At 48.6% G+C, this 22,848-nt stretch overlaps 10 protein-coding genes across 10 annotated transcripts; 6 read left to right on the forward strand and 4 right to left on the reverse strand.

Annotated features, from left to right (window-relative positions):
- Window positions 1–266: 266 nt before the first annotated feature.
- On the forward strand, window positions 267–1,634 carry TRUGW13939_05795 (uncharacterized protein; the record flags this gene model as incomplete). The annotated part of the gene is made up of 4 exons (XM_035488953.1): window positions 267–273; window positions 353–456; window positions 523–1,556; window positions 1,607–1,634. The coding sequence occupies 4 exons, from the start codon at window positions 267–269 to the stop codon at window positions 1,632–1,634; spliced, it is 1,173 nt and encodes a 390-aa protein (XP_035344846.1).
- Window positions 1,635–3,133: 1,499 nt separating this feature from the next.
- TRUGW13939_05796 (uncharacterized protein) lies at window positions 3,134–6,095 on the forward strand (the record flags this gene model as incomplete). The annotated part of the gene is made up of 3 exons (XM_035488954.1): window positions 3,134–3,139; window positions 3,389–5,872; window positions 5,925–6,095. 3 exons carry the CDS (start codon window positions 3,134–3,136, stop codon window positions 6,093–6,095), a joined length of 2,661 nt encoding a protein of 886 aa, XP_035344847.1.
- A 631-nt stretch (window positions 6,096–6,726) lies between these two features.
- TRUGW13939_05797 (uncharacterized protein) lies at window positions 6,727–7,226 on the forward strand (the record flags this gene model as incomplete). The annotated part of the gene is made up of 3 exons (XM_035488955.1): window positions 6,727–6,752; window positions 6,853–6,961; window positions 7,068–7,226. 3 exons carry the CDS (start codon window positions 6,727–6,729, stop codon window positions 7,224–7,226), a joined length of 294 nt encoding a protein of 97 aa, XP_035344848.1.
- Window positions 7,227–10,335: 3,109 nt separating this feature from the next.
- Window positions 10,336–12,344, forward strand: TRUGW13939_05798 (uncharacterized protein; the record flags this gene model as incomplete). The annotated part of the gene is made up of 5 exons (XM_035488956.1): window positions 10,336–10,400; window positions 10,455–10,598; window positions 10,658–10,976; window positions 11,036–11,464; window positions 11,526–12,344. 5 exons carry the CDS (start codon window positions 10,336–10,338, stop codon window positions 12,342–12,344), a joined length of 1,776 nt encoding a protein of 591 aa, XP_035344849.1.
- Window positions 12,345–12,790: 446 nt separating this feature from the next.
- On the reverse strand, window positions 12,791–14,086 carry TRUGW13939_05799 (uncharacterized protein; the record flags this gene model as incomplete). The annotated part of the gene is made up of 1 exon (XM_035488957.1): window positions 12,791–14,086. The coding sequence occupies one exon, from the start codon at window positions 14,084–14,086 to the stop codon at window positions 12,791–12,793; it is 1,296 nt and encodes a 431-aa protein (XP_035344850.1).
- Window positions 14,087–14,280: 194 nt separating this feature from the next.
- TRUGW13939_05800 (uncharacterized protein) lies at window positions 14,281–15,180 on the reverse strand (the record flags this gene model as incomplete). Its single annotated transcript, XM_035488958.1, has 1 exon — window positions 14,281–15,180. The coding sequence occupies one exon, from the start codon at window positions 15,178–15,180 to the stop codon at window positions 14,281–14,283; it is 900 nt and encodes a 299-aa protein (XP_035344851.1).
- An 889-nt stretch (window positions 15,181–16,069) lies between these two features.
- On the forward strand, window positions 16,070–17,432 carry TRUGW13939_05801 (uncharacterized protein; the record flags this gene model as incomplete). Its single annotated transcript, XM_035488959.1, has 2 exons — window positions 16,070–16,266; window positions 16,331–17,432. The coding sequence occupies 2 exons, from the start codon at window positions 16,070–16,072 to the stop codon at window positions 17,430–17,432; spliced, it is 1,299 nt and encodes a 432-aa protein (XP_035344852.1).
- A 349-nt stretch (window positions 17,433–17,781) lies between these two features.
- On the reverse strand, window positions 17,782–18,952 carry TRUGW13939_05802 (uncharacterized protein; the record flags this gene model as incomplete). The annotated part of the gene is made up of 2 exons (XM_035488960.1): window positions 17,782–18,693; window positions 18,794–18,952. 2 exons carry the CDS (start codon window positions 18,950–18,952, stop codon window positions 17,782–17,784), a joined length of 1,071 nt encoding a protein of 356 aa, XP_035344853.1.
- An 850-nt stretch (window positions 18,953–19,802) lies between these two features.
- On the forward strand, window positions 19,803–21,422 carry TRUGW13939_05803 (uncharacterized protein; the record flags this gene model as incomplete). The annotated part of the gene is made up of 4 exons (XM_035488961.1): window positions 19,803–19,861; window positions 19,915–20,209; window positions 20,273–21,058; window positions 21,135–21,422. 4 exons carry the CDS (start codon window positions 19,803–19,805, stop codon window positions 21,420–21,422), a joined length of 1,428 nt encoding a protein of 475 aa, XP_035344854.1.
- Window positions 21,423–21,813: 391 nt separating this feature from the next.
- TRUGW13939_05804 (uncharacterized protein) lies at window positions 21,814–22,760 on the reverse strand (the record flags this gene model as incomplete). Its single annotated transcript, XM_035488962.1, has 2 exons — window positions 21,814–22,438; window positions 22,495–22,760. The coding sequence occupies 2 exons, from the start codon at window positions 22,758–22,760 to the stop codon at window positions 21,814–21,816; spliced, it is 891 nt and encodes a 296-aa protein (XP_035344855.1).
- Between the last annotated feature and the right edge of the window lie 88 nt (window positions 22,761–22,848).

Consider the following 22,848-nt stretch of genomic DNA (forward strand, 5'->3'; position numbering starts at 1 on the left):
GACGCTGTCGAATACATCTTCTGTTTCTACCTTGTGTCTGCTCCATACCTTCCTATTTCGTAGCCCGGCTGCAACTCGACCCACTCAACGGCGGCCCGCAGCGTCAGCTTCTCTATTATTATTATCGCCTCATCGCCTTCACTTCCACCACTTCTCTCCCCTCCCCGACTGCACAGCAATCTCTTCGTTTCTCATCCAGCGGATTTGACGGATTGTCACCAGCCGCAAGGATGCCTTTGGGAATTAACAACCCGCTTCCCTCGTCGATGAGGAGTGAGTCATCTCCCTTCTGGAGCGTTGCGGAGGTTCCCCGCAATTGTATGTGGGCAACAAGACTGACCAAATCTCCCAGGCGAGTGCAAGAAAGCTGGCAAGATCCTCGCCTCCTTTGTTGATCCCAAACAGGCCTTTGGGCCCGATAAGGTCATTCCGCCAGAGGTTCTCGCCGGCGCAAAGGTAATCCTTCTGGTTTTCGTATCACTTGCAAGTCAACCCCGGAACTAATCCACGGCTCGTTTGCAGGGTCTCGCCGTTCTGTCCGTCCTCAAGGCCGGTTTCCTCGGGTCTGGCCGTTTTGGCTCTGGCATTGTGGTTGCTCGACTTGCTGATGGCGGCTGGTCAGCGCCGTCTGCGATCGCCACCGCCGGCGCCGGCTTTGGTGGCCAGATTGGATTCGAGTTGACCGACTTTGTCTTTATTCTCAACGATGCCGCTGCCGTCCGATCATTTTCGCAGGCCGGAAGTATCACTCTGGGAGGCAACGTGTCGATAGCAGCTGGACCCGTGGGCAGGAACGCAGAGGCTGCCGGAGCGGCCAGTACAAAAGGTGTGGCGGCTGTGTTTTCATACTCAAAGACCAAGGGTCTGTTCGCCGGTGTCAGTCTGGAAGGCAGTGTCTTGGTGGAACGCAAAGATGCCAACGCAAAGCTATACAACGGCTCAGTCACCGCGCGCCAGCTGCTCTCGGGCTCGGTCCCGTCTCCCCCGGCCGCCGATCCTTTGATGCAAGTGCTCAGGTCTCGCATCTTCTCCGGCCGCTCCCAGACCTCTAGCAACGGGATGTACAATGACATCCCGGTCTACGATGACTCCCATGACGATGTCGTCTGGGATGGACGCCGGGGTGCGGCGTATGGCGAGGGCGAGCGCAGGGACCGGGCTGGTTCGCGGTCTACAAACGACGACTACGAGTACCGAGACCAGCCTCGTCGTGCCAATACCTGGCAAGACGACTATTACGACCGACAAAGTTCTGGCAACTTGAACCGCTCTCAAACATCAAGAACGGGTGGAGGAGGATTCCACGACGAGGAGTTTTCAGATAGCCGCTCACGACCAAGCCGTCCGACAGCTCCCAAACCGGTCTTTGGGCAGCGGACAGGCGCTGGGGCGGGTCTGCGCGAAGACCAGGCGGTTGCGCTGTTTACGTTTGACGCAGACCAGGACGGCGACCTGGGGTTCAAGAAGGGTGAAGTGATTACGATTCTGAAGCGGACCGACAAGGCAGAAGACTGGTGGACTGGCCGGGTTGGAGACCGCACTGGAATTTTCCCCAGGTATTTTCTCCTTCCTCTTTATCCTCAGAAACAGTGCTAACATAGAACAGCAATTACGTCGACCCGGTTGCAAAGTAGAAAGGATATTCTCGTTTCTTGTACATTCTTGGTCCTGCTATGAAATGATGCCATGAAAGCCTCTTCTTTCCGTATACCAATTGAAGCAAATCGGGTTGCAAGAATTTGGAATTATTTGGGGTTATTCATATGTTGATTGTTTGTTATTTTGTTATTATTTGCCGTTATGCTATCGAAATATAGGCCAGTCAGTCAATTAAAGATATTTGGGTTTGAACCGTGGGACAGGAAATCCTACTGATGCACTACCACATCAGTCTGCGTGTTACACTAACCATGGGTTGTTTTTGCTATTATTTGTTTCCACATCAAACATGCAGCCCGGTGGGGAGAAGGACTAATTAGTACATGTAGGATTCGAGTCTCGAGTCTAGCCTCTCACCATTGCAGTGAGAAGATTCCTTGGCAGCTTTGATTCTGATACTTGAGAACATTGAACTCGAGAGGAATGAAGGACTAGGAATGGTAGGAGCATCTGATTCGGCTCTGGAATTCTTTTCTCTTTTTTGTTTTTTTAGCTTATGTTTTTTTTCTCTCTCTCTTCTCTTTTCTAGTTTTCTTTCCTTTTTGTAGCTCCTCTTTTCATCCGTGCCCTGTCTAGTTCTGCTCAGTCTAGGCTCGTCCCCCCACTGTAGCATTCTCCGGGATTCCCGCTACATGTTACTATGTACTGTCTTCACCGTCTGTTTAGACAAACCGGCCGGACAATTGACTTGAAAAATTAATTATTATCAAATCCCACCAATTTTTTCTTTCTTTCTTCCCCTCCGACCAATCCAGCCGAAGTCCGACGTGCTGGCCACCCCGGTGGTTCGGGCTGTTTAATTGGCGTGTTTCGTCTAGACAAGGGGCTGAAGATGCACAACCCTGCTCATTTTGTTTGGAATTCAGGCAAATAGGCTGACTGCTAGAAATAAAAAATAAGAATAATATTATTGCACAAAGATCACGAGACCGCAAAATCCAAGCACGCGATGGCGGTCGATCTGGAGCTCTCTGGGGTGCAGGAAAATACTTTATAGTAGGAAAGAACTTAAGAGTAGTGCCGGTGTGGCCCGCCCTGACTCCATTTCGCGATTAGCCCAGCCCGTCTTCGTCCTCGCCCGCCAGACAGCCAAGAAACAAACATCCCCAGGAACAACAACGCCATTCGCCTTTTTACCCAGCCAATCTTCAGATCTACTCGATAATATTTCGTCTCGGCTCTGAAATGTTCTAAGCCCCCGGCCAGACTCGAGAACGGGTCTCCAAAACACCCTTGGCCATCCTGAACCTCGTCTCATCCTCATCCTCATCTCATCCCGCCCTCGCTGCGCATGGCTCGCTCGCTTGGCCGCTCTCCCCGTTTCGATGACTCCTGGTAGTCTCGTCCATTTTCCGGCCCAGGTGGCGCAGCAGCAATAGCAGCAGCAGCAAGAATCCTCGTGCCGAGTCTTGAGTTTTGAGCCCGAGTCTCAAAAGGGATCCTCGTGTTGTTGAGGCTCACGTTCACCCTTCCGATGCAGGTGCGTTTTGCCCGCCCTCTCCTCCTCCCCGTGTTTTCCACCTACCCCTCCACCAGCCACTGCAGCCGTGGAATAGTGATAGTATTGCTATTACTATTACTACTACGATTGCTACATCTACTGCATGTCCGTGATTTTTTTTTTGTTCTGCCCATGTGACTGCCCTGACTGCCCGCCCTGTCCGGTGCCAATCCCGCCTTTGTTCATCCCCGGGACCTCCTCAGCTGACTGCTCAAGGACCCTTTACAGACTTCCACCGGTTACCTCGAAGCCGACGGCGCGGGCGCGGCGAGACGAGGCCATGTTCCCCAGCTGTCAATAAGCGACGACGCCCACCATGTCACCGAGGCCATTGGCCATCTGTACGGCGACGATGATCGTCGAGACGAGCGCAGGCTGAGCTACATGCCGTCCCCCCTGGGCGAGACCCTGTCTGTGACCCCCGCCAGTCCAGCAAACGCAAATACAAATGCTGTAAACGCGAATGGAAAGATGGAGCCTGGGGCCAGGCTAGCTACTGGTTCCGTCGCGAGCAGCACGAATAATAATAATAACAACAACAACGACACGACCAGGAATAACAACAACACCACCACCAACAACAACAAAAATAATCGTAATGGCCAACGACCAGAAACCCTATCATCGCGACCGCCAGTCACAAAAGCTCCCTCGTTCGAGAGGGAACCCTCATCCCCCGTACATCTCTCGCCTGTCGACACCGCCAACTCATCCTTTCCTCTCAACGATATAGACTACGAGTCCGACCCGGCTGCCATCACCCAGGAACTCAACAACCTGGCCGCCATCCGCCGAATGTCCATGGACGTTACCGGCGACCCCGACCTGCCGTCCTTTTCCAACCTACAAGTGCCCTCGGTGCCGCCCTCCGCCTCGGCCGACGAAAACGATGCGTCGCGGCTGTTCTGGGTGCCTGCTCGTCTTCACCCAGAGCTTGCGCCAAAGGAATTCAAGTCGTTTTTGGAAAGCAAAACAGATCAGATCAAGAGGAGGTCGAGTGACTTTTCTTCCAGCCTGTCAGTCGCCAGTGACGATTCGGCGGCTGGGCTGCGGAGGAAACGATCCATGCTATCACGGCAGATTGACGACTCGAACGAATACACGGATGGAGCAGACAAACTGGAAAGGAAGCGCTCGGAAGGCCAGAGGGAAAAATCAGAGTCCATGAATCCAAATCTACACGAACTGGAGGAAATGGTGGACGATTCCAAGCAGGTGAACAAGGAGGCACTTGCACTGTTGGGAGGGGCGGATCGTTCTGATATGTCCACGACGGAAGACAAACCAATTCTTCCCCCGGCGCCCCCTGGTCACAGTCTCAAACGCTCTACCAGAACTCAGTATCGAAAAGGGAGCTTGAAAAAGGGCGAGCGACTACCCTACTCAAAACGACTTGGGCGAACACCAGAGACATTGGGTGGAGATCCGCTGTCAAACGCAGCCGAAGATCCTCCGGTAATCAAGCCTCTAACCCGGTCATCAACTGACCCTGGTAGGAGCATTTCAGAGAGAAATGCTCCCCAACAGAATCCCGTGGCCCTCGTCGACCAGTCAAAGAGCACTGCCTTGCCCCCAGGCAGCGCATCTGGTTCGGCATTCGACTCTATGGCCGACTCGAAATCACCCCAACCGCGCCAGTGGCATTCTCGGCTCAGCTCCAACGGCCGGTCAACCGTCCAACTTCCGCAATCATCGCAGACGCTGCCCCAAATAGTAGAAACGCCTCCACCTGCCGAACCCAACAACAATAGAATCCAATCATCCAACCTACAACAATCCGTCGTGATACCCGAACGAACATCATCTCAAGACACTTCTTCTTCGTCGTCGTCTGGCGCTCTCCCCTCTATATCAGTGTTTAGCAAACGATCCGCGTCGCAGAAACATCACAACTCTCACAACTCATCACAAACGTTGACGGATCTCGCCTCCCATCCGGCACCCCTTCCAGGAAACACGACACGAACAGACAATTTATCGTTGATTCCCACTCTTTCTGAAGATAAAAGGCAGGAAAGCAAGAAATCCCATAAAAAGGACAGCGACGGCGGCCGCAAGTCGAGCTGGCCATGGTCGCGAGGATCGGACGACAAGGAAAAGAAAAAAGACGGCGAGTCGAAAAAGAGCAAGACGAAACAGACCGCGGCCGAAAAAGCATACGACAAACTGGACAATACTCGGCTGGACGTGTTGCAAAGCTCGATTGACAGCATACCTCGCGGCCGAGAGAGTTTGGTGTTGGAGCGGCCTATCGACCATCGACTAGAAGAAGAACGAAGAAAGGAAAGTTCGCGGAAATCGACCGACTCGAAGAAGGATAAAGAATCGGGCTTGCTGTCGTCGATATTTGGCGGCGGCAAGAAGAAAAGCGGCGGCGATCACAAAAAGAGTGCATCTCGAACGTTATCGCCCGAGCCTTCTAGTATTCGACAGATCCCAGACGAGGATTATCCTTGGAGTCGGTTTAATATCTTGGAGGAGCGCGCCATTTACCGGATGGCGCATATCAAGCTGGCGAATCCGCGTCGACCGTTGCATTCGCAGGTTCTGCTGAGCAACTTTATGTACTCGTATCTGGCCAAGGTGCAGCAAATGCACCCGCAAATGTCGATTCCCACGTCTCCGTCTCAAAGGGCGCAGCAGCAGCAACAGCAGCAGCAGCAACAATCGGACCAGCCGGATGAATATACCCAGTACCAGCGGTATCAAGAGGTGAGCTTCTCTTTTTTTTTTTTCTCTGTCAAAACAAGACTAACGAGACTAGTATTCCGATCAAAGCTACGACGAGTATGATTACGAACCCGAAGACCACGGCGACCAGTACCAGAGCAATGGACGACAAACTTACGACAAGGACAACACATACCAGCATTACGACGGATCATATGGATCCGGCGAGGCGGCGCAACGAGAAAGCGACCAGGGAATGTGGTGATCTCTACATTTTTTTTATTATTATTCTTTTTTGTTTTCCCTTATCATCATATCATATCATCCTAGGGTTCACCCGGCGTCTGAAAGTGGGCATAGCGTCTCGATGGAGGTTATTGTTTGAGGCCTGTACCTTCTTGGACTTTTTTTTTTTTTTCTGTGCTTTTTGTGATTTTCTGTTTTTCTGTTTTGTGCCTTTTTTTTCAAATGCTGTGACGACTGCGACGGTTCTCCTCTATCTAATTGACATTGATATTATGTATTTACATACCAGGCACAAGTACAAGTGCTTGCGGAGTCTTGGCTCTGAAATATATTATTAGTTTTACTTTTATTTTGCGGAACAAAAGTGAAGCAAATTTAAATCTAAAATTTTTACTATAGTCCGGTCTATTTATATTAATTGTTGAGGCACGTGACCTGCGAACCCGGGGGTTGAGCCACGGGGTGATCGACAGTGATGGAACAGTGCCACTCTCGCCCTCGCCCTCGCCCTCGCCATCTTGCCAGACAGACAGACAGACAGACAGACAGGACAGAACAGAGCCCAGCGACCTTTTTTTCTCAGCAAGCCTATCTACAATATCGAAATTCAACACCGCGAGGGATAATCCTCGACACATCATATTCCAAAAATGAGCGAATCCTACGAACGAGAGTCGTACGTCCTGTCCTGTCCTACCCTTTTTTTTTACCCTGTCGGAAAGAGAGAAGAAGAGTCAAGAGTCTAATGATTGATTTGATTATGATGGCTACCACAGGCAAAACAACGAACTCCTCAACTCACTCGCGCACAAAACATCGGCGCTGAAATCGGTTACGATTGATATTTACGATAATGCGCGTAATCAGGATACGCTGGACAATGCTGTTTGTCCCCCCCCCCCCCCTTTTTTTTCCCCTCGAGTCGTCTTTCACTCAGAAAAGCAAGGAATAAAAAAAGGGTAAAGATAGGAAGGCTAATGACAAGGTACAGAATGAAGTCTTCTCAAACATGTCCACGAGCCTGCGAGGCAGCGCCGGCCGTCTGACGCGCGCGGCGCGCGCTGGCGATAAAGTTGCTGTGCTCAAGGTTGCGGGGATTTGTGTTGGTGCTGGGGTTGGGGTGTGGGTTGTGCTGGGATGGATATTCTGAAATAAATTTTTTTTCCCTTCTGTTGCTGTTCTTCGCTTCGCTTCGAAGAGAATCTGTTTGTGGAAAGTATGGAGTTTTGTGTTTGGGTGTATTATTGTATTATAGTATATGCGTGGTCAAGCGGGTAAATTGCATGGGTGATATACATACATAGTAGTATAGCAGTGTCAATCAGTTCTGCATGTATTCGATTTTGTGTGTAAATGTATTTGTATTTGTATCTGGTGGATAATAGTGGAGTAGAATATATATGTACTATTGCCTTGTGTGTATAAGAATAAAACAAGATGGACTAAATACATGTATATGATTGGAAACAAGTTCCTATATAGTTATTCCTAAGCATAGCCACTATATTATTGCAGATAATTTTCCTTAAGCCTAATAATCAACTCTACCTTTGCCGTATAATTCTCTATACCGCACTCGTCCATTTTTCGGCTCTGAGAAACACTATATCCAAAGCAATCCATGATAGCAAACCGGAAGCCCTTGCTTAGCAAATAAGACGCAAGCTGTTGAGTCTGTTCCAAAGAGGCTTGACACAAGTAAGAGTGAATGCCTTGATATTCAGTTTCTTCTCTGATGCAAGAAGAAGACGTTTATTCCAAAGCATCTCCAAACGACTCAATTACCTCAACTCCGGGAAGTTGTTGAAATGTCACTGTCTGGAACAGGTTCGCTTTGGCCGACGTTTAAGAGACCTATTCTTCTCATTGGAATTGATATCATATCATTTTTGGAGAGGCCAGAAATGCTAAGAGCTTCTGTCGTAAGCATCTGTAGGTATGCATTGTTAAAAAAAAAAACTGCAAATTACATGGTAGTCATCACGTTGGGCATCAATTTCAGTTTTCATTATTCAGAATGCCAGACGTGCCTAATGAATATTTAGGTTTCGATGCGCCTAACCATCCCGTTTGCCAGTAACCTAGAACCCATCCATCTCTCTGTAGGAACGGAACGGAGGGAGAAATGTTAAAATCTTGAACTTGTAGTATGTTATTCTCCACTGTATAAAGGTATTAATGTTTATATTTTAATAGTAAGAGCTAATACTTACATATTTAGAGAGACACGTAATTAGTAAAATAAGGACCAAGACAGCAGGCGAAGAAAAAGAGCGGTGGTGAGGTATTGAATATGCACAGCTGATGTATGATATCATGATATTGAATGCAGTCCACTTACGACTTGCTACTCAAGTGCTCAAGAAGCTCACACCGGACCGTCCCGAACTCAACCGGAACAAGTCGGCATATTTCCCGTAAACTTGATAATAAAAGCCTAGACCAACCAGCCTTGCCGCGACTCTTCCTTGATAGCGCAGGGTTCTCGGTATGCATGATGTATAGTTACTAGACTACGTAGTACGAACCCACCCGGCTAGGCCAATCCACCGATCCACTTACACACACACAATAGAAAAAGAGCAGGGTATGGATCAGTTGCTGTTTTTGTTTTGTCCTCGGGCAGAATCCACAACAGCTGTTGACTGGTGACTTGGTGCAATCCGGAACAGATTATTACTGGCTGTTTAGATCCTACTACAATTTCAAATTCTTTCAAACACTACTAGGCCTCTAGGCTGTTACAGAGCTACAGCCTGGTTACAGCCGAGCCTTATCGGCGCATGTCCGTACCGGCTTGAGTAGCATCCCGATATTATTACTGTCAGTCAGTCAGACATGTCTATGAGGGAATAAATTGGTCAATGACACCTTGAAAAAAAAAAGGGACAAGCAGAAAGAACAAACAAATAAAAGAATCGCCACAATTACTTACACACCGTGAAAAAGAAATAAAAACACGGCAGAAAGCTAAGCCGGCCCAGACCACACCGATCGGGTCTCGAGTCGAGTCGAGTCGGCATATCATGGTAGTACGAGTACGTATCGGCATCCCGGCGATATCTAACGCAAACAAGATAGTGCTGGGCGGAATTTCGTGCTCCGTAGTTTGTTAGAGTTTTTTTTTTTTTTTTTTTTTTTTTCTAAATTCGGAGAGAATTGTGCCGAACGAATTGCTGCGTCAGGTTTCGACATGGTTGCTGCATGATGCATCATGGATCGGAGAATAATATAAAGGGAATTTTAAAACACTGGTTGTTACTGAGTACTTGGCAGTCTGTCGGTTGTTGGTAGTATGGTGTTGGAAATCCAGGCAGAATTCAATTCAAGCCAATGGGAATTTCGAGGCGCGAATCTCGGCGGCAGAGGAATATTAAACTAAAGCAAAGGCTCACCGGCAGTAAATGACAATAATAATGATAATGAGAATAGTCACAATAACAGGAAAAATATCCGCTTTCTAGAACACGTGCGGCGGGGCGCCATGATCTGCGTTACCGTACGATACAGAGTATACATAGTATGTACGAAGTATATATAGAGTGATATATCTCGATGATGAAGCGATTATAGAGCGCTGTGTCATTGTCTCGGGTCCTCGTAGACCGCTCGCTCATTCTTCAGACCATGCATGTTGCCGATCATGAAAATCATAATATCATGATCGTCGGCTGCAAACGGTAGTCGGCCTGATGCGACAGTGCTGTGTGCAGCGATTGCAGAATTGGTGACAATACCGTACTCGGGCCGGAGCCGACCTGTCGCTCTTTTTTCCGAGCGGCATCGCAACAGTTGGTTTACTAGAATGACTCATGTTGTCTTCAGCTGGAAGTTGATGGCAAGAGAAGAGAGTATATTATCCAGTATCCAGTATCCAGCATGCAATGTAACGAGTAACTGGCAAGGTACTCATAGTAAACAACAACAAATATTAATTAATTACCGTCAGCTCGCCACAGGAAGAAAAAAATAAAATAAAAAAAATAGCTAATCAGTGGACCCATCCAGGTATTATCAGCGGAGGGGCACGCCATCGCGCCTGTGATTGATTATTTTCTCGTCTCGTCGCTTTTCTTTCTCTTCCTCCTTTCTCCTGCTCGCTTTATTGCTACCACTGCTCCTCCTCCTCCTCCTCCTCTTCTTCTTATTACTGTCATTCCTATTTCTACCCACCCGTGTCTGTCGCTCCCGCCACCTGATATCACCGCCCTCATCCGTTTCCGCCCGTCTTTGCTGCACATGGTCGGACTCAGCACACCATGGAAGCGCTGAGTTTTCTCAGCGGCGCTGGCTATGCCAGCAGTGCCAAGTACTTTGACATCAGGTTCTCAGTCTGATCAGCTCGTAAGAGACGTTTAAACTAACACACTGGCTACAGACTCGAAGACCGATATGTCGTCTTCCGCGGCAGCGAGCACGAAGCTGCCAGCGCCCATTTGCGCGGCACCTTGGTGCTCTGTCTGTCGGAGCCGCTGAATATTAAACACTTGAAGCTGTCTCTGACCGGAATGTCGCGCGTGTGGTATGTTTTTTCTCCTCGCTTTTTTCCCGACATGATCCAAAAAGCTAACCCCTCCCCAGCTGGCTCCTCCCCTCGAGCGCTACCACCGGTGGCCGCAAGCCATACAAGGAAAAGGTCTTTTTCGAAAAAGTCTGGACATTCCGCGAGGCTGGAAAGGGAAAAACCGAGATTCTCCCCGCCGACAACTACGAGTTCCCATTTGACGTCATTTTGGAGGGGTCGCTGCCCGAGAGCGTCGAGGGCTTGCACGATACCTGGGTTACCTACCGCTTCAAGGCCGAGATTGGCAGGAAATATGTGCGCGACATTGCTATTCGAAAGCCTGTCCGCATTGTCAGGACTTTGGACCCTAGTGCGCTGGAATTGGCTCATGCAATGGTAACTTGAAAACTACTCTTTTTTTTTTAAGCAAATAATATGTACTGACAACGTTACAGTCCGTCGAGAACATCTGGCCCAACAAAATCGAATACTCCATCAGCACCCCCAGCAAGGCCGTCATCTTCGGCACCTCGGTGCGAATCGACTTTCGTCTGATCCCCCTGCTCAAGGGCCTGAAGATCGGCCAGGTCACGTCGCAGCTGATCGAGAGCCACGACCTAACCCTGAACCCGGACGACCCAGTGTCGGCGCAAAACACCTACAAAACGACCCGGACAATCAAAACCGACGAGTACGAGCTGGACGAGAACCAGCAGCTCGAAATCATCGACGAGTCCGCCGAGGGATTTCAGTTCTTCCGCTACCTGGATTTGCCGCAGACGCTGTCGCGTTGTCTTCAGGATACCGATGTCAAGGGCATCAAGGTCCGCCACAAGCTCAAGTTCCGTGTCCAGCTGCATAACCCGGACGGGCACACTAGCGAGGTATATTTTGTTATCACTCTCATAATACTCAAATATAATAATACTAACTCAACGATTATAGCTGCGAGCAACCCTTCCGGTCTCGGTGTTCATTTCTCCAAACCTCGCCATCGACGATAACAACACCCTAGTCCAGCACGACCAGGAGGCAGCCCGAAGAGCAGTCGAGGACATGACACATTCAGCAGCACCGCCGCTTTACGGACAACACCAGTTTGACCAGCTGTACAGCGAAGTCGACGTGAGCGGATACCGCACGCCCGGAGGCGCGATGAGCGGCACAGTAACGCCATTCGGCACGTTGAGCCGCAACATATCGTCCGAAGATCTGACCTCGTTGAACGAAGCCGTTTTCAACGGCGATATCTCTGCCTCGGCACTGCATAGTCGCCTCAGCCGACTGCACGCTGTTCACGGCAGCCACGCCTCTTCGCCAGGCACACATGATACCCACAACCACAACCACGAGCACAGTGCTGCTCCCCACGCCGCCGCTACAGACTACTTCAACCTGGGCCGACCACCAGCAGCCTCGTCAAACTCACAAAGCCCCGAGGGCCCCAGCCAGTCCGGCTCGCGGCGGGCCTCTGACGAGCACGACCGCGACCAGATCGATTCTGGTATGACGTCCGGCGCCGCAACGCCGTACCACCCGCAGTCGTACGAAGTCGAGAATCTCAGTCGCGTGCCAAGTTATAGTACGGCCATGCGGTCTTCGGCCAGATCGCAATACGACAACAATCTGCCAGACTACCAGGCTGTCATGTCCAGTTCGGCGCCACGTCCGCCGCCGATGCCGCAGCAGGTGCATCTGCGCGGTGGTGGCTTGCGACACCCGTGGATGGGCACCGGTGTGCAGCAAGGGCGGGCACTTTTTTGATTCATGATCATGATCATGATCATCTCGGACTGCAACATATTACAGAAGAAACGATTTCTACTCGATATATTGGATAATACAGCTTAATATACCCATCTCTGTATGCACCGACACACACGATGCCGCGCATATCTCCTCTCCGTTTGCATATCAGCATTGATTCTGGCGTTTTTTTCTCTTTCTTTTCTTTTTTCTTTATTTCTCTCTATATACCATGATGTTTAATGGCGTTGTCTGTTTTTTTAATTTTTTATTTGGGGTTGTCTCAGACAGAACGATCGAGCTTCCGGGCTACAGTTTATGATACGATGAGATGAATGTGGATTCATGTAATAATGTATTGCATGGTTGTTTGGGATTGAAAGTAATAGACCGGGTTGCTTAATTTAATTCAATTTTTTTTTTTGTTTCATGAAATTGATATTTTTAAATTGGCCAGAATAATTTCAAGTAGTTTTGAGATGAATCCCCCACAAGCGGTCAATCAGCCAACGCACAGGGTACTTCAAAGGCGAGATGCTCTCTGGCAAATAAAGATACCAGTCATTTTCATCGACCAGGCTCAGAGTCCGCGTTAATACCGTGCATTCATGGTAAGCAGGATAGAAGCCGCTGTCCTCCCAATCAATAATTCCAGTAACAACATAGCCATTGCCTTCGGGATCCTTCTTTACCATAATATTATCAGTTCTCACATCACCATGGGTGAAGACCGCTTTCTGCCTCAAATTGGCGGGGTGGTTCTTCTCTAAAAACGAACGAAGAAGCTTCACGTAGGTGTCGCTACCATGGTGGGCAGCAGAGAATTGCAGTTTATGGAACTGTGTCGTTGTGGTGATATCTTTGGACAAGGCACATTCGTCGACACGAAGTTCTTTTACTCCTTCACCACAAACACCCCCGAGGACGGCATTGTTGCTGTCGTCTGGTTGGATATTTCTTAAGCGGCGGAAAATACCGTCCAGCTGGCGTTGTATAGATGACTTTTCTGTACTTGACAAGTTGGGCCATGCTTGAGTCAGTGTCATGTCTGGAATATATGTCATGAATATTACGCGAAAGGGACCCAGCGCGATTAGGCCATGCGGTCTTGGACTGGGAATATCAGGCGCCTTTCTCGCAGGGTATTCCATACTGGTATATTCGGTGTAATCCTTGTTTCCAGTGATGAGTTTGGCGATAATATTGTCGTTGCATTTGACAACAACGCCTCTGACGGGATTTTCCCACAACTTGAGTGAATCCCAAAGGAGTTGTTTTACGGATAGGAGGAGGGGGAGCGGTTTATTTACGTCATTCGACGAATGATATTGCCCAAGTAGGCTGTTCACTTCTTCTGATAATGGATAGACAATCACAGCTGTCTCAGCAAGGTCAAGGCGTGTTCGGAAGTCCGGACGTTTATCCTCGGGCGATTCTTTTTCTGGCTTAACCCTGGGCCTAGTCGCCATTGTAATCCTTCGATTATAATTCTTCGGAAACGCAGATAGCAAGTTCACTTCTGGCTCATTTCTGAGAGTCTCATATAGCCCGTCTAGTGTTCGAAGATTTATTTGGGCGGCATAAGAAACACGGCGATACTGGGCATTTTCATGCTCGTGACGATAGGAGTCGTGGAACATTGACATCAGGTCCGCTGCCGGATTTCTTTCCAGGGCCGCCTGGAATTCTTGCATCAGGTCTTGGTTCCATTGCACGGCATCGGCGCTGAGAAGTGAAGGATCCGGCATGGTATCGTCCATGGTAAAGAAACAAGTTTATATAGGCAAGGAATACTTTTAGAACAAGGAGTAGGGCTTGTTGACGATTTTAGGTATTTAGTTATGGACCCCGCTTGCGCTTCGGCCCGATAGTCACGCGTGAGCCAAAATCCGGTGATGTCTGATGTCTGCATGTTTATATACATGACGTCATTTATATTTACACAGTCTGGTGGTTATACTTCAAACCTAGCTCGTAGTTCACCAGCCATCTTCTGCAGCTCCTCCTCGGGATACGCCGTCAACCCCAGCTTCGTCGAAACAGACCCCCGATACAGCTCCCGAAATTCCTCTCTCAGAGGCTCTCCTAGTTTTTTGCTCGTATGCACCGGCACAAGCTTGACATGCGAATAATCAATCTCTAACCCCTCAAAAAACATCCCACACATTTCCAGCCCCAGTGCCTCTTTCAGGAGTGCAGAAACGCTACCTGCCGCATCAACGGCCAGCGCGTTGTAGTCGTCTGGAGCAAGACTGAAGATATCACTCGAAGTGTGTTTCCGGGGAACAAGCACCGTATAACCGGGAGTGTTTCCAAAGGGTGTTAGAAAAGCGATGTGCGAGGGACTCTCCCAGATCCGCCATTGCTCGGTGATTTCACCGCGGACAATACGCGCAAAGAGGTTTGAGTCGTTGTCTTCGCCATGGAATGATTTATCACGCCCTTCCTTTTCTGTCAATCCGGAATATGCAGCGATGCGATCCCGCATCTCGTCCAGATCTTTTTGGTCGAGGGTTGGCCCGTTTTTGGTTGAGAGATAGCCTGGAAATTCAGTGTGGAATTCCTTGTCGTTGTCGAGCACGGGAGTCCATTTTTCACCGGAAAGGCCGTGGATCGGGCGGAGGTGGATTAGCAGGTCTCCGTCGTAGGCGAGTGCGCATCGCTTGCTTTTGGTGATTTGGCATAAAGCGTCCGCAATCTGACGCGTGGTTTCGAGAATGGGTTTTGTTGTGGTGTTGGTGGGGGGTGTGAAGAGCTGGGTGGTGAGCGTGATGAGGACATGCCCGCGGGTTGTTGGCTCGTTTGCCAGAGAGGCTGTGAGGGTTGGGGATTGGAGGAAGATGTGTTCTGTCATGTTTATATTTCTTGAGTTGAAATGTACATATATGTATTGAGGGGTTTATATACTTGAAATGTGAGGCGGGCTCCCTTGGTGGGGGTTTTTGTAAGTAGTAGTAGTTACATCCGGTTTAGACGTCCTTTGTTACAGACGTTGAATTACGACATTAGTAGATGCTGTAGCCGCTTAAATTGCTTATTGCAACAGCGACAGGAGGAAAACATGCGATTTAGGTCTTCCTCGCGTTATGAGGGATAGATATATACCGCATTGGGTATTGAAAGTTTTAAGGTTAGATTTGCCTTATAAGAGGAATTTTAGTAAAGACTATAATCTAATAATAAATAATATTAATGACGCATTGTCCATGCCATTATCCACTTATTTCTGAATGAACTTTTGTAAGCTGGGAATTAATATGGAAAAGTAAATAGCGTGGAGTTGACGGAGATGGCCGTCGAGCGTGAGCTTGGACTAGGCTTCTTGCGCAGCGTAGCATCATTCTTAGAGTAACTAGTTTACGTATGGTCAGTAGTTACTTAACTAGTCGCCACTGGTTTTTATGTGGTTATAGAACCGGTAGGATGTGGGATATTTCACATTGTTACTACGTAGTGGATTTCTAAGCATCCAGCACTCTAGGGCTTCGGAAAAACGAAATGCAATGATTTTGAATGTCATGACCGAATGCTTTCTGTAAGACTTTGTAACCACTACGCCAAAAAGGGAACCCTTAATGGGGATTCGTTAAATGGTAGTCTTCCGGTATTCTGACACTTTCTTTCTTAATAGATATGCAGCATATAAGTTTGAATCCCTTGCTGCGAAATATCAAGAGCAATTCAAGTAATAACAAGATACTAACCTCTTGGATACCACATCGTCTCCAACATTCCGATTAAATATGCCTGTTCACCATCCTCAAGGCCCTGGTAGCGCTAGCGATGCCTTGGGCCAGCCGTTAGATTTTGTTTTTGCTGGGAAAAGCGCCAGGAACAGATTCGTCAAAGCCGCAATGGCCGAGACGCTCGCAAGCTGGGATGAACATGATCGGCGCGCATCAGGCATACCTGGCCAAGACCTAATCAATCTTTATAGACGGTAGGTTTCGGGTGATCTAAAAAAAAAGATGATTAAAAAAAATGCTAATCATCTCATTATTTAGCTGGGGCGAGGGCGGTTGGGGCACTATTTTGACTGGTAACATCCAAACACAATATCTGATGCCTGGTAGCCGCGGCGACATGATAATTGACCCGGAATCTCCAATGGAGGGAGAGAGATTCGATGGCTTTAAACATGTCGCCGAAGCTGCAAAGGCCAATGGAAGTTTGATTATCGGGCAGATTTCTCATGTCGGCCGAAAGGTCACCCCTGACCTGGTCAAGGAAGCTATTTCAGCCTCTGCAATTCCAATAAAAAGTAATAATGATGGCGCAAAGAAAACATTTTCTCCCGTCCGGTCTGCCTCGGACGAGGACATTGCCCTTATTACCACGGGCTTCGCCCATGCCGCCGAGTATCTTGATAAAGCTGGCTTTGACGGTGTAGAACTGCATGCTGCTCATGGATATCTGCTTGCGCAGTTCCTGTCGCCAACCACAAATAAGCGGAATGATGCTTATGGCGGTCCTTCTTTATCGAATCGGATGCGTTTATTGGTAGAGGTTGTTCGGGAGATACAGCGCCGTACATCGCCGGGGTTTATTATTGGCGTGAAGCTGAACAGTGTCGAATTCCAAGACGGCGGTTTCACGCTTGCCGATGCGCGCGAGCTATGTATTGTGCTGCAGCAGGATCTCAAACTTGATTTTTTGGAGCTCAGTGGAGGCAGCGCAGAGGGTCTCGCTACTCCAGCACAGAAAGAGACCACGCGTGAACGAGAAGCGTTCTTCCTTGAATTCGCCGAGGCGATCGTACCAGCCATGAATGATGTGTCATTGATTGGGCAGAGGAAGAAGACTAAGATCGTTCTTACTGGGGGCTTGCGTTCAGCCAATGGAATAAACAGGGCGATAGAGGTTGTTGACGCTGTGGGCATAGGTCGTCCGGCTACACAGAAACCGTCAGCACCGACTGAGATGCTGTATAAGAACGTGGATATACTGCCGGTGGCAGTTCCTCCGTTTGATAATAATGTTAGTTTGGGAGTTCTCGCTTCTCAGGCACAAATGAAGGACATTTGCAGGGGTATTGAGCCCTTTGACCTGACCAACAGTGAAACAGCAGCCCGGTTCCTTACCGAGATACAATTGAAGAGCACGTAGTCTGCATTTATTTTCCTTTTTCAAGTTCCAATATTTAGATAAGGCGGAATTGTATTTGAAGCGGGCCACCATCTCAGCCGCGTGCAGTGACTTGAACTATAATTATACCACAGTACGAGTTCGGAGTCTTTGGATAGAGGATATTAAAGACACTATTTAAGTCGGTAAACTATCTCGAATGCTGTTAACGTTGAAACTAGGAAAGTTGGGAACATCATAATATAGTATGACAAAGATTATATTAATTAGCCTTACACACTTTTATATCTGTAAGGATGTTTGTCAAATCAAAATGGCGTATGTTCAAATATTCCACTGGCTAAACCCTTCAACACACGACCACAAGAAACTAATCGATTTTGATACAGACTTTGCCTAGATTTCTCCCTGATGCCAGGTACTCATATGCTTCTCTAACCTGGTCCAGTGTAAAGATTTTCGAGTCTACGACAGGACGGAGTTTGGCTGGGTTCGCCGTGATAGCCCGGCACATATCCTCCATCTGAGCACGACTGCCAACCCACAATCCCCGAGCAGTGAACAGGCTGAGCCAGGTATCTAATAGACTGGGCACATTTTTGCCTTCACCACCGACAAAACCAATGACGCTGATAGTACCGTCCAGCTTTACGCTGGCCACGCTCTGCGCCATGGTGGTTGGCCCTGCAACCTCAACCACGAGATCAACACCTTCTCCGCCGGCGAGCGTCTTCGCGAGAGAGCCCCAGTCTGGGTTCTCTTTATAGTTGAGTACATGATCAGCGCCCAAATTTTCGAGAAACTTGACCTTCTCTCTCGAACTGGTAGTCGCAATCACCTTGGCTCCAACAGCCTTGGCGAATTGAAGAGCAAATATACTCACCCCGCCAGTGCCCTGTGTCAGAACCCATTGGCCTGCGGTAACCTGCTTGCTAGGCAGACCAAAAAGAGCATTCCAGGCCGTGAGTCCCGCGCAAGTAAGCGTTGCAGCCTCTACATAGCTCAGGTTTTCCGGCATGGCCACCAGTCCTTGCTCATTAAAAGCGCCGATTGACCGTAAGGTGCCGTCGACCGAGCCGCCCAAGCCTTGCTTTGTGGACTGGCTGGTCACCGGTCCGCTTAGATGAAGCTGGTTTAGCATGGTCACGACCTTGTCACCGGCCTGAAAGCGAGTAACATCTTTGCCGACTGCGAGCACAATCCCGGCTCCATCGGAACCTGGGACAACATCCTGTTTAACCGACCATGGGTACTCACCCCGAGGGATAATAATGTCGCGATACTAAAATCAAGTATTTAGTGAATCCTGAAGCCACGGGCCAGTTGTACACAGAGCCGTACGTTTAGGGAAACTGCCTCGACTGCAGAGGATGGTTAATCACATTTATAGGCTTCGTGGAGCAAGAGACAGACATACTTTTGACAAGAACCTGGCTGTCGCCCAGTTCAGGGATGGGCTGCTCCGAGTAATGTAGGCCGTCAAAGCCATTCTGGTGGACGACACTCCATTGCTTGCTGGTTTTCGGGATTGGTTGCGCCATCGTCGCAATGCTCTTTATTATTATGTCTTCTATCTGGTCTTGGAGTATGCGCAATATTTTTATACGGTGAATCTACACGGCCTTGTCTCTACTAATTGTCGGAATGCTGACACTTGAAATTATTAATAAATTCAAATTAATAAGCGGCGGATATATTATTATGGTGTTTCTATGGAGTAGTCTTCGGATATTGCCGCAACCCTGTGAAATTCCGCGGCTATCCCCGCTGGAATTGCATTATCCCGTGGTTAAGTTCCAGCCAATTGTGCATTGCATCTTTTAATAGACTTTTTCGGCAGAGGATACATGCCTATTGCATACTAGTGGTACTTGATTGGATGCAACACTATCTAGGGCTATCACGGACCTAAGCGTGCATGTCGACAAAGCTTCCGCAAATATGCTTGCAGAATCTATTATGTATCCAAATCATTCCTACTGCTCTGCTGGTCGCTATCAAGATATGACTTTGACGTAGGCGTTGATCTTAATACTCACCCCTCACACGGCTATCGGCTGGCTTCAATTAGTGCTTGCTCTAGATTAGGCCGAATTCCAGCTGCCAAAGCATACTACTACTGTAACGAACCAATCCATAGGGAAAGACAATCGATACGAGGTCTAGGATAAAGTTTATCTTTCTCCTATTTGCCTTCTCCGCATTTTGGATCCTGGGGTTCCTTCTTAGCTATAGATAGCGGTTATTTTGTGATATAGTATATGTACTGGTAGTTAGCATGTCAATTGATTGATTCTCTCTTTTTCTTTCTTATTTAAAACTCGTGTTTCTCACTTGGAGTTGTTGAATTACATTCAGAGTACCAATTACATATTCGAAGTTAAACCCAAGATGGTTGTTAAAATCCCAGGTCTCCCGCTTGTTCGCCTGCACTCGCCATTCTGGCAAAAGTGAGTTAGCAGATATCAAGTCTACATATATGTAGATGCTGACTGTTCTGCAGTGTGATCATGGGCGTGATCGTCGCCCTGGCTGCTGGTCTTTACGAAGCGTTGAATATGCTCGGGGCTGGTGGCGGCCGTCCGAATTCAGCACAAACAGTACAGGTAGTCAATGCCACACTGTGTGCTGTATGGGTTCTCTCATCCACGTTCAGTGGAAGTTTGCTGAACACGATCGGGCCTGCTCTGACGGCCTTCCTCGGTGTTGTGGGGTATATTATATATGTTGGTAGTCTCTGGTATTTTGACCGAACCGGCCACGAAGGCTTCCCAATCTTCGCTGCCATCGCCATTGGAGTAAGTCCCAGCAACACAGCGTATTGAAAGACATAAAAAGATATCGATTAACACATGCAAAAGTTCTCTGCCGGTTGCCTCTTCTGCACGATGGGCTATATATCCATGTCCTACTCGGAAGAAAGAGAACGCGGCACATTCATTAGCTTGTCATTTAATCTTCAGGCTTTCGGTGCAGCTGTGGGTGGCATCATACCACTTATCATCAATCGAAAATCCAACCAAGTCGCTGGCGTCCCAGAGGCTGTGTATATTGTCTTTATCGTGATGCAGGTCTGCGGGTGTCTCCTTGCCTTTGCGCTGCGACCTCCTTCGAAAATAACCCGGGACGACGGCACCCAAGTGGCTACTATCCAATCCCGAGGCTTCATCGAGGAACTGAAATCAAGCCTGGAGATTTTCCGGGACTGGAAGCTGCTCCTGATGCTTCCAGCATTTGTACCGTCGGAATGCTTCCTGGTATACGCTGGTTCCGTCAATGCCTATCATAACAGTTTGCGAGCGAGATCTCTCTTGTCCTTCGTCGCTGTCGTGGTGCAGATCCCAGCTGGTATCGGACTGCAGACTATTCTGGATCATGACAAATGGTCGCGTCGTACCAGGGCTATGACGGGGTTGGTCGTTGTGGGCGTGCCTTTGATCGCGGCTTGGACGTGGGAGGTTGTTCGAACCCGCAATTATGACCGCTCTAGCCCTCCGACAAACCCCACTGACTGGAATGACGATGCGTTCATTCCAATATTCTTCCTTTTTGTATTGAACTGGACGGCCAGTGTATTGTGGCCATATGTCATTCTTTATTTCCTCGGCTGCCTAACAAATTCCCCTCGCAAATCAGCAAACTATGCTGTAAGTGAATTTTTGAACTTAACCTAAAGGGAGGGGGAAATATTCAAACCTGGTTGCTAATATTTACTGGCTTCAGGGTGTTTTTCGCGCGGCACAAGGTGCCGGGGAAGCCATATGCTTTGGCGTTGACTCCATTGGTGTCCCGTATATCAAGGAGGCCGGCGTGCTCCTTGCGTTCTACACGACTGGCGTCATCATATTCGCCTATCTGGCCGTCTTCCACATCTCCGAGACCCAGTATTTTGCCGGCGAAGAAGGCGTCGTCATACCACAACGTGTGCTGAAAGAACAGGTCCCCGAGAACGAACTTGAGGAGCAAAAAAGACTAAAAGCTGTTTCTGGAGGTGCCGGAGGTAGTGAGTAGCATGAGGCCAGAAAGTATGTTCGATGTTAGCGTGGTGACTACATAAAGACCGGGAGATATAGTTGCTTGTGGTTCAAAAAAATTGTAATGTAATCTGAACATACCTGTTGATATTTTCAGATCCTGCCCAGGTCTAAACATTGAATAAGAATACGCACTTTAATAAAATCCACTGGTTGATTTTAAGACAGATTTTCTCTCTCTCTAAGACCCTATTATATCGATCCGAGGTGCTTACCGTTGCTATGAAAACTGTCTGCCCTTCGAGAACAATCTTTTAGTCTTGGTGCGCCCTAGTATTATATCCAGATTTGAATAGTAACTACTAATAAATTTACGCAGCTGAAGGGACTAAAGTGATGTAAATATCATCTCCATGACAGTGAATGCTCTAATGAACTACTGTCTGTAAAAAGTCGGATAGTATCTGCTCAAACTTCTCCGGCTCGTCGGACGGCGGGCTATGCCCTGAAAACTCGAATATTTCCAATTGCGCATTGGGAATCGCATCAGCAATCTCCTGACTACAAGACACAGGCGTAATGGCGTCATGACGACCAACGACGACCAGAGTAGGTGCGTTGATCTCCTTTAGGAGATGACGCACGTCAAAGCGCGGCATATTCTCAGCAAAGGCTGCGTTCTGCGTGGCCGAGTAAAACGCAACAGAGCCCTGGAACTCGGTCGATTCCTGTTGCTCCGTGGATGCCGCTGCTGTTTGTACGTCTGTAGGGGGTGTGAAGATAGGGAGGATTTCCTGAAGAGCCAGTGCGTGGTCTTGATCGTTGAGTACTGTGCCGGACCAGAGGCGCACTTGCCGATCCACGTCTACGCTGATCCGTTTCGAGGTGAGGATACTTGCGAGTGCATTCATTGATCCTAATCTTCCGTTGGCCCAGGTATCCCTCAGCACCAATGCCCGCAGTCTGGCGCCATGCTGCACGGCGTAATCCAGCGCGACAAAGCCTCCGTATGACGCTCCAGCAAGGATGAACGTCTCATCACCGGCCCACTTTCTAGACAATCCATTAGCCTAGCAAATACTATTGTGAAGGTTTCACTACTGTCGCACCTTAGATTTTCAATATCCTGTATCCAGCGCTCGTGCGTGAATGGGCCGATCTTGTCAGACGCGCCGCTTCCGCGAGCATCAAAAACAAGGACGCGATACCTGTCTGAAAGATATCCAAACGAGGACTCGGGTTCTGCAAGTGTCGACACGCCAGGGGCGCCATGGAGGGAAATGAGGAGGGGTTTCCTGACTGTCGGGTCCTGTCCGAGCACCTTGACATTCAACCGGACGCCATCGTCCATGACAACCGTTGTAGTTTCGGGCATTTTAAAATGCGGTAATTTAGTTGGAAAACTGATAATAAGGAAGAATAAAATGTGGATACATTCGTTGCAATCAAAGTGATCTGAGCGA

The sequence above is a fragment of the Talaromyces rugulosus genome, chromosome III (assembly GCF_013368755.1).
Source record: "Talaromyces rugulosus chromosome III, complete sequence".
NCBI lineage: Eukaryota > Fungi > Ascomycota > Eurotiomycetes > Eurotiales > Trichocomaceae > Talaromyces > Talaromyces rugulosus.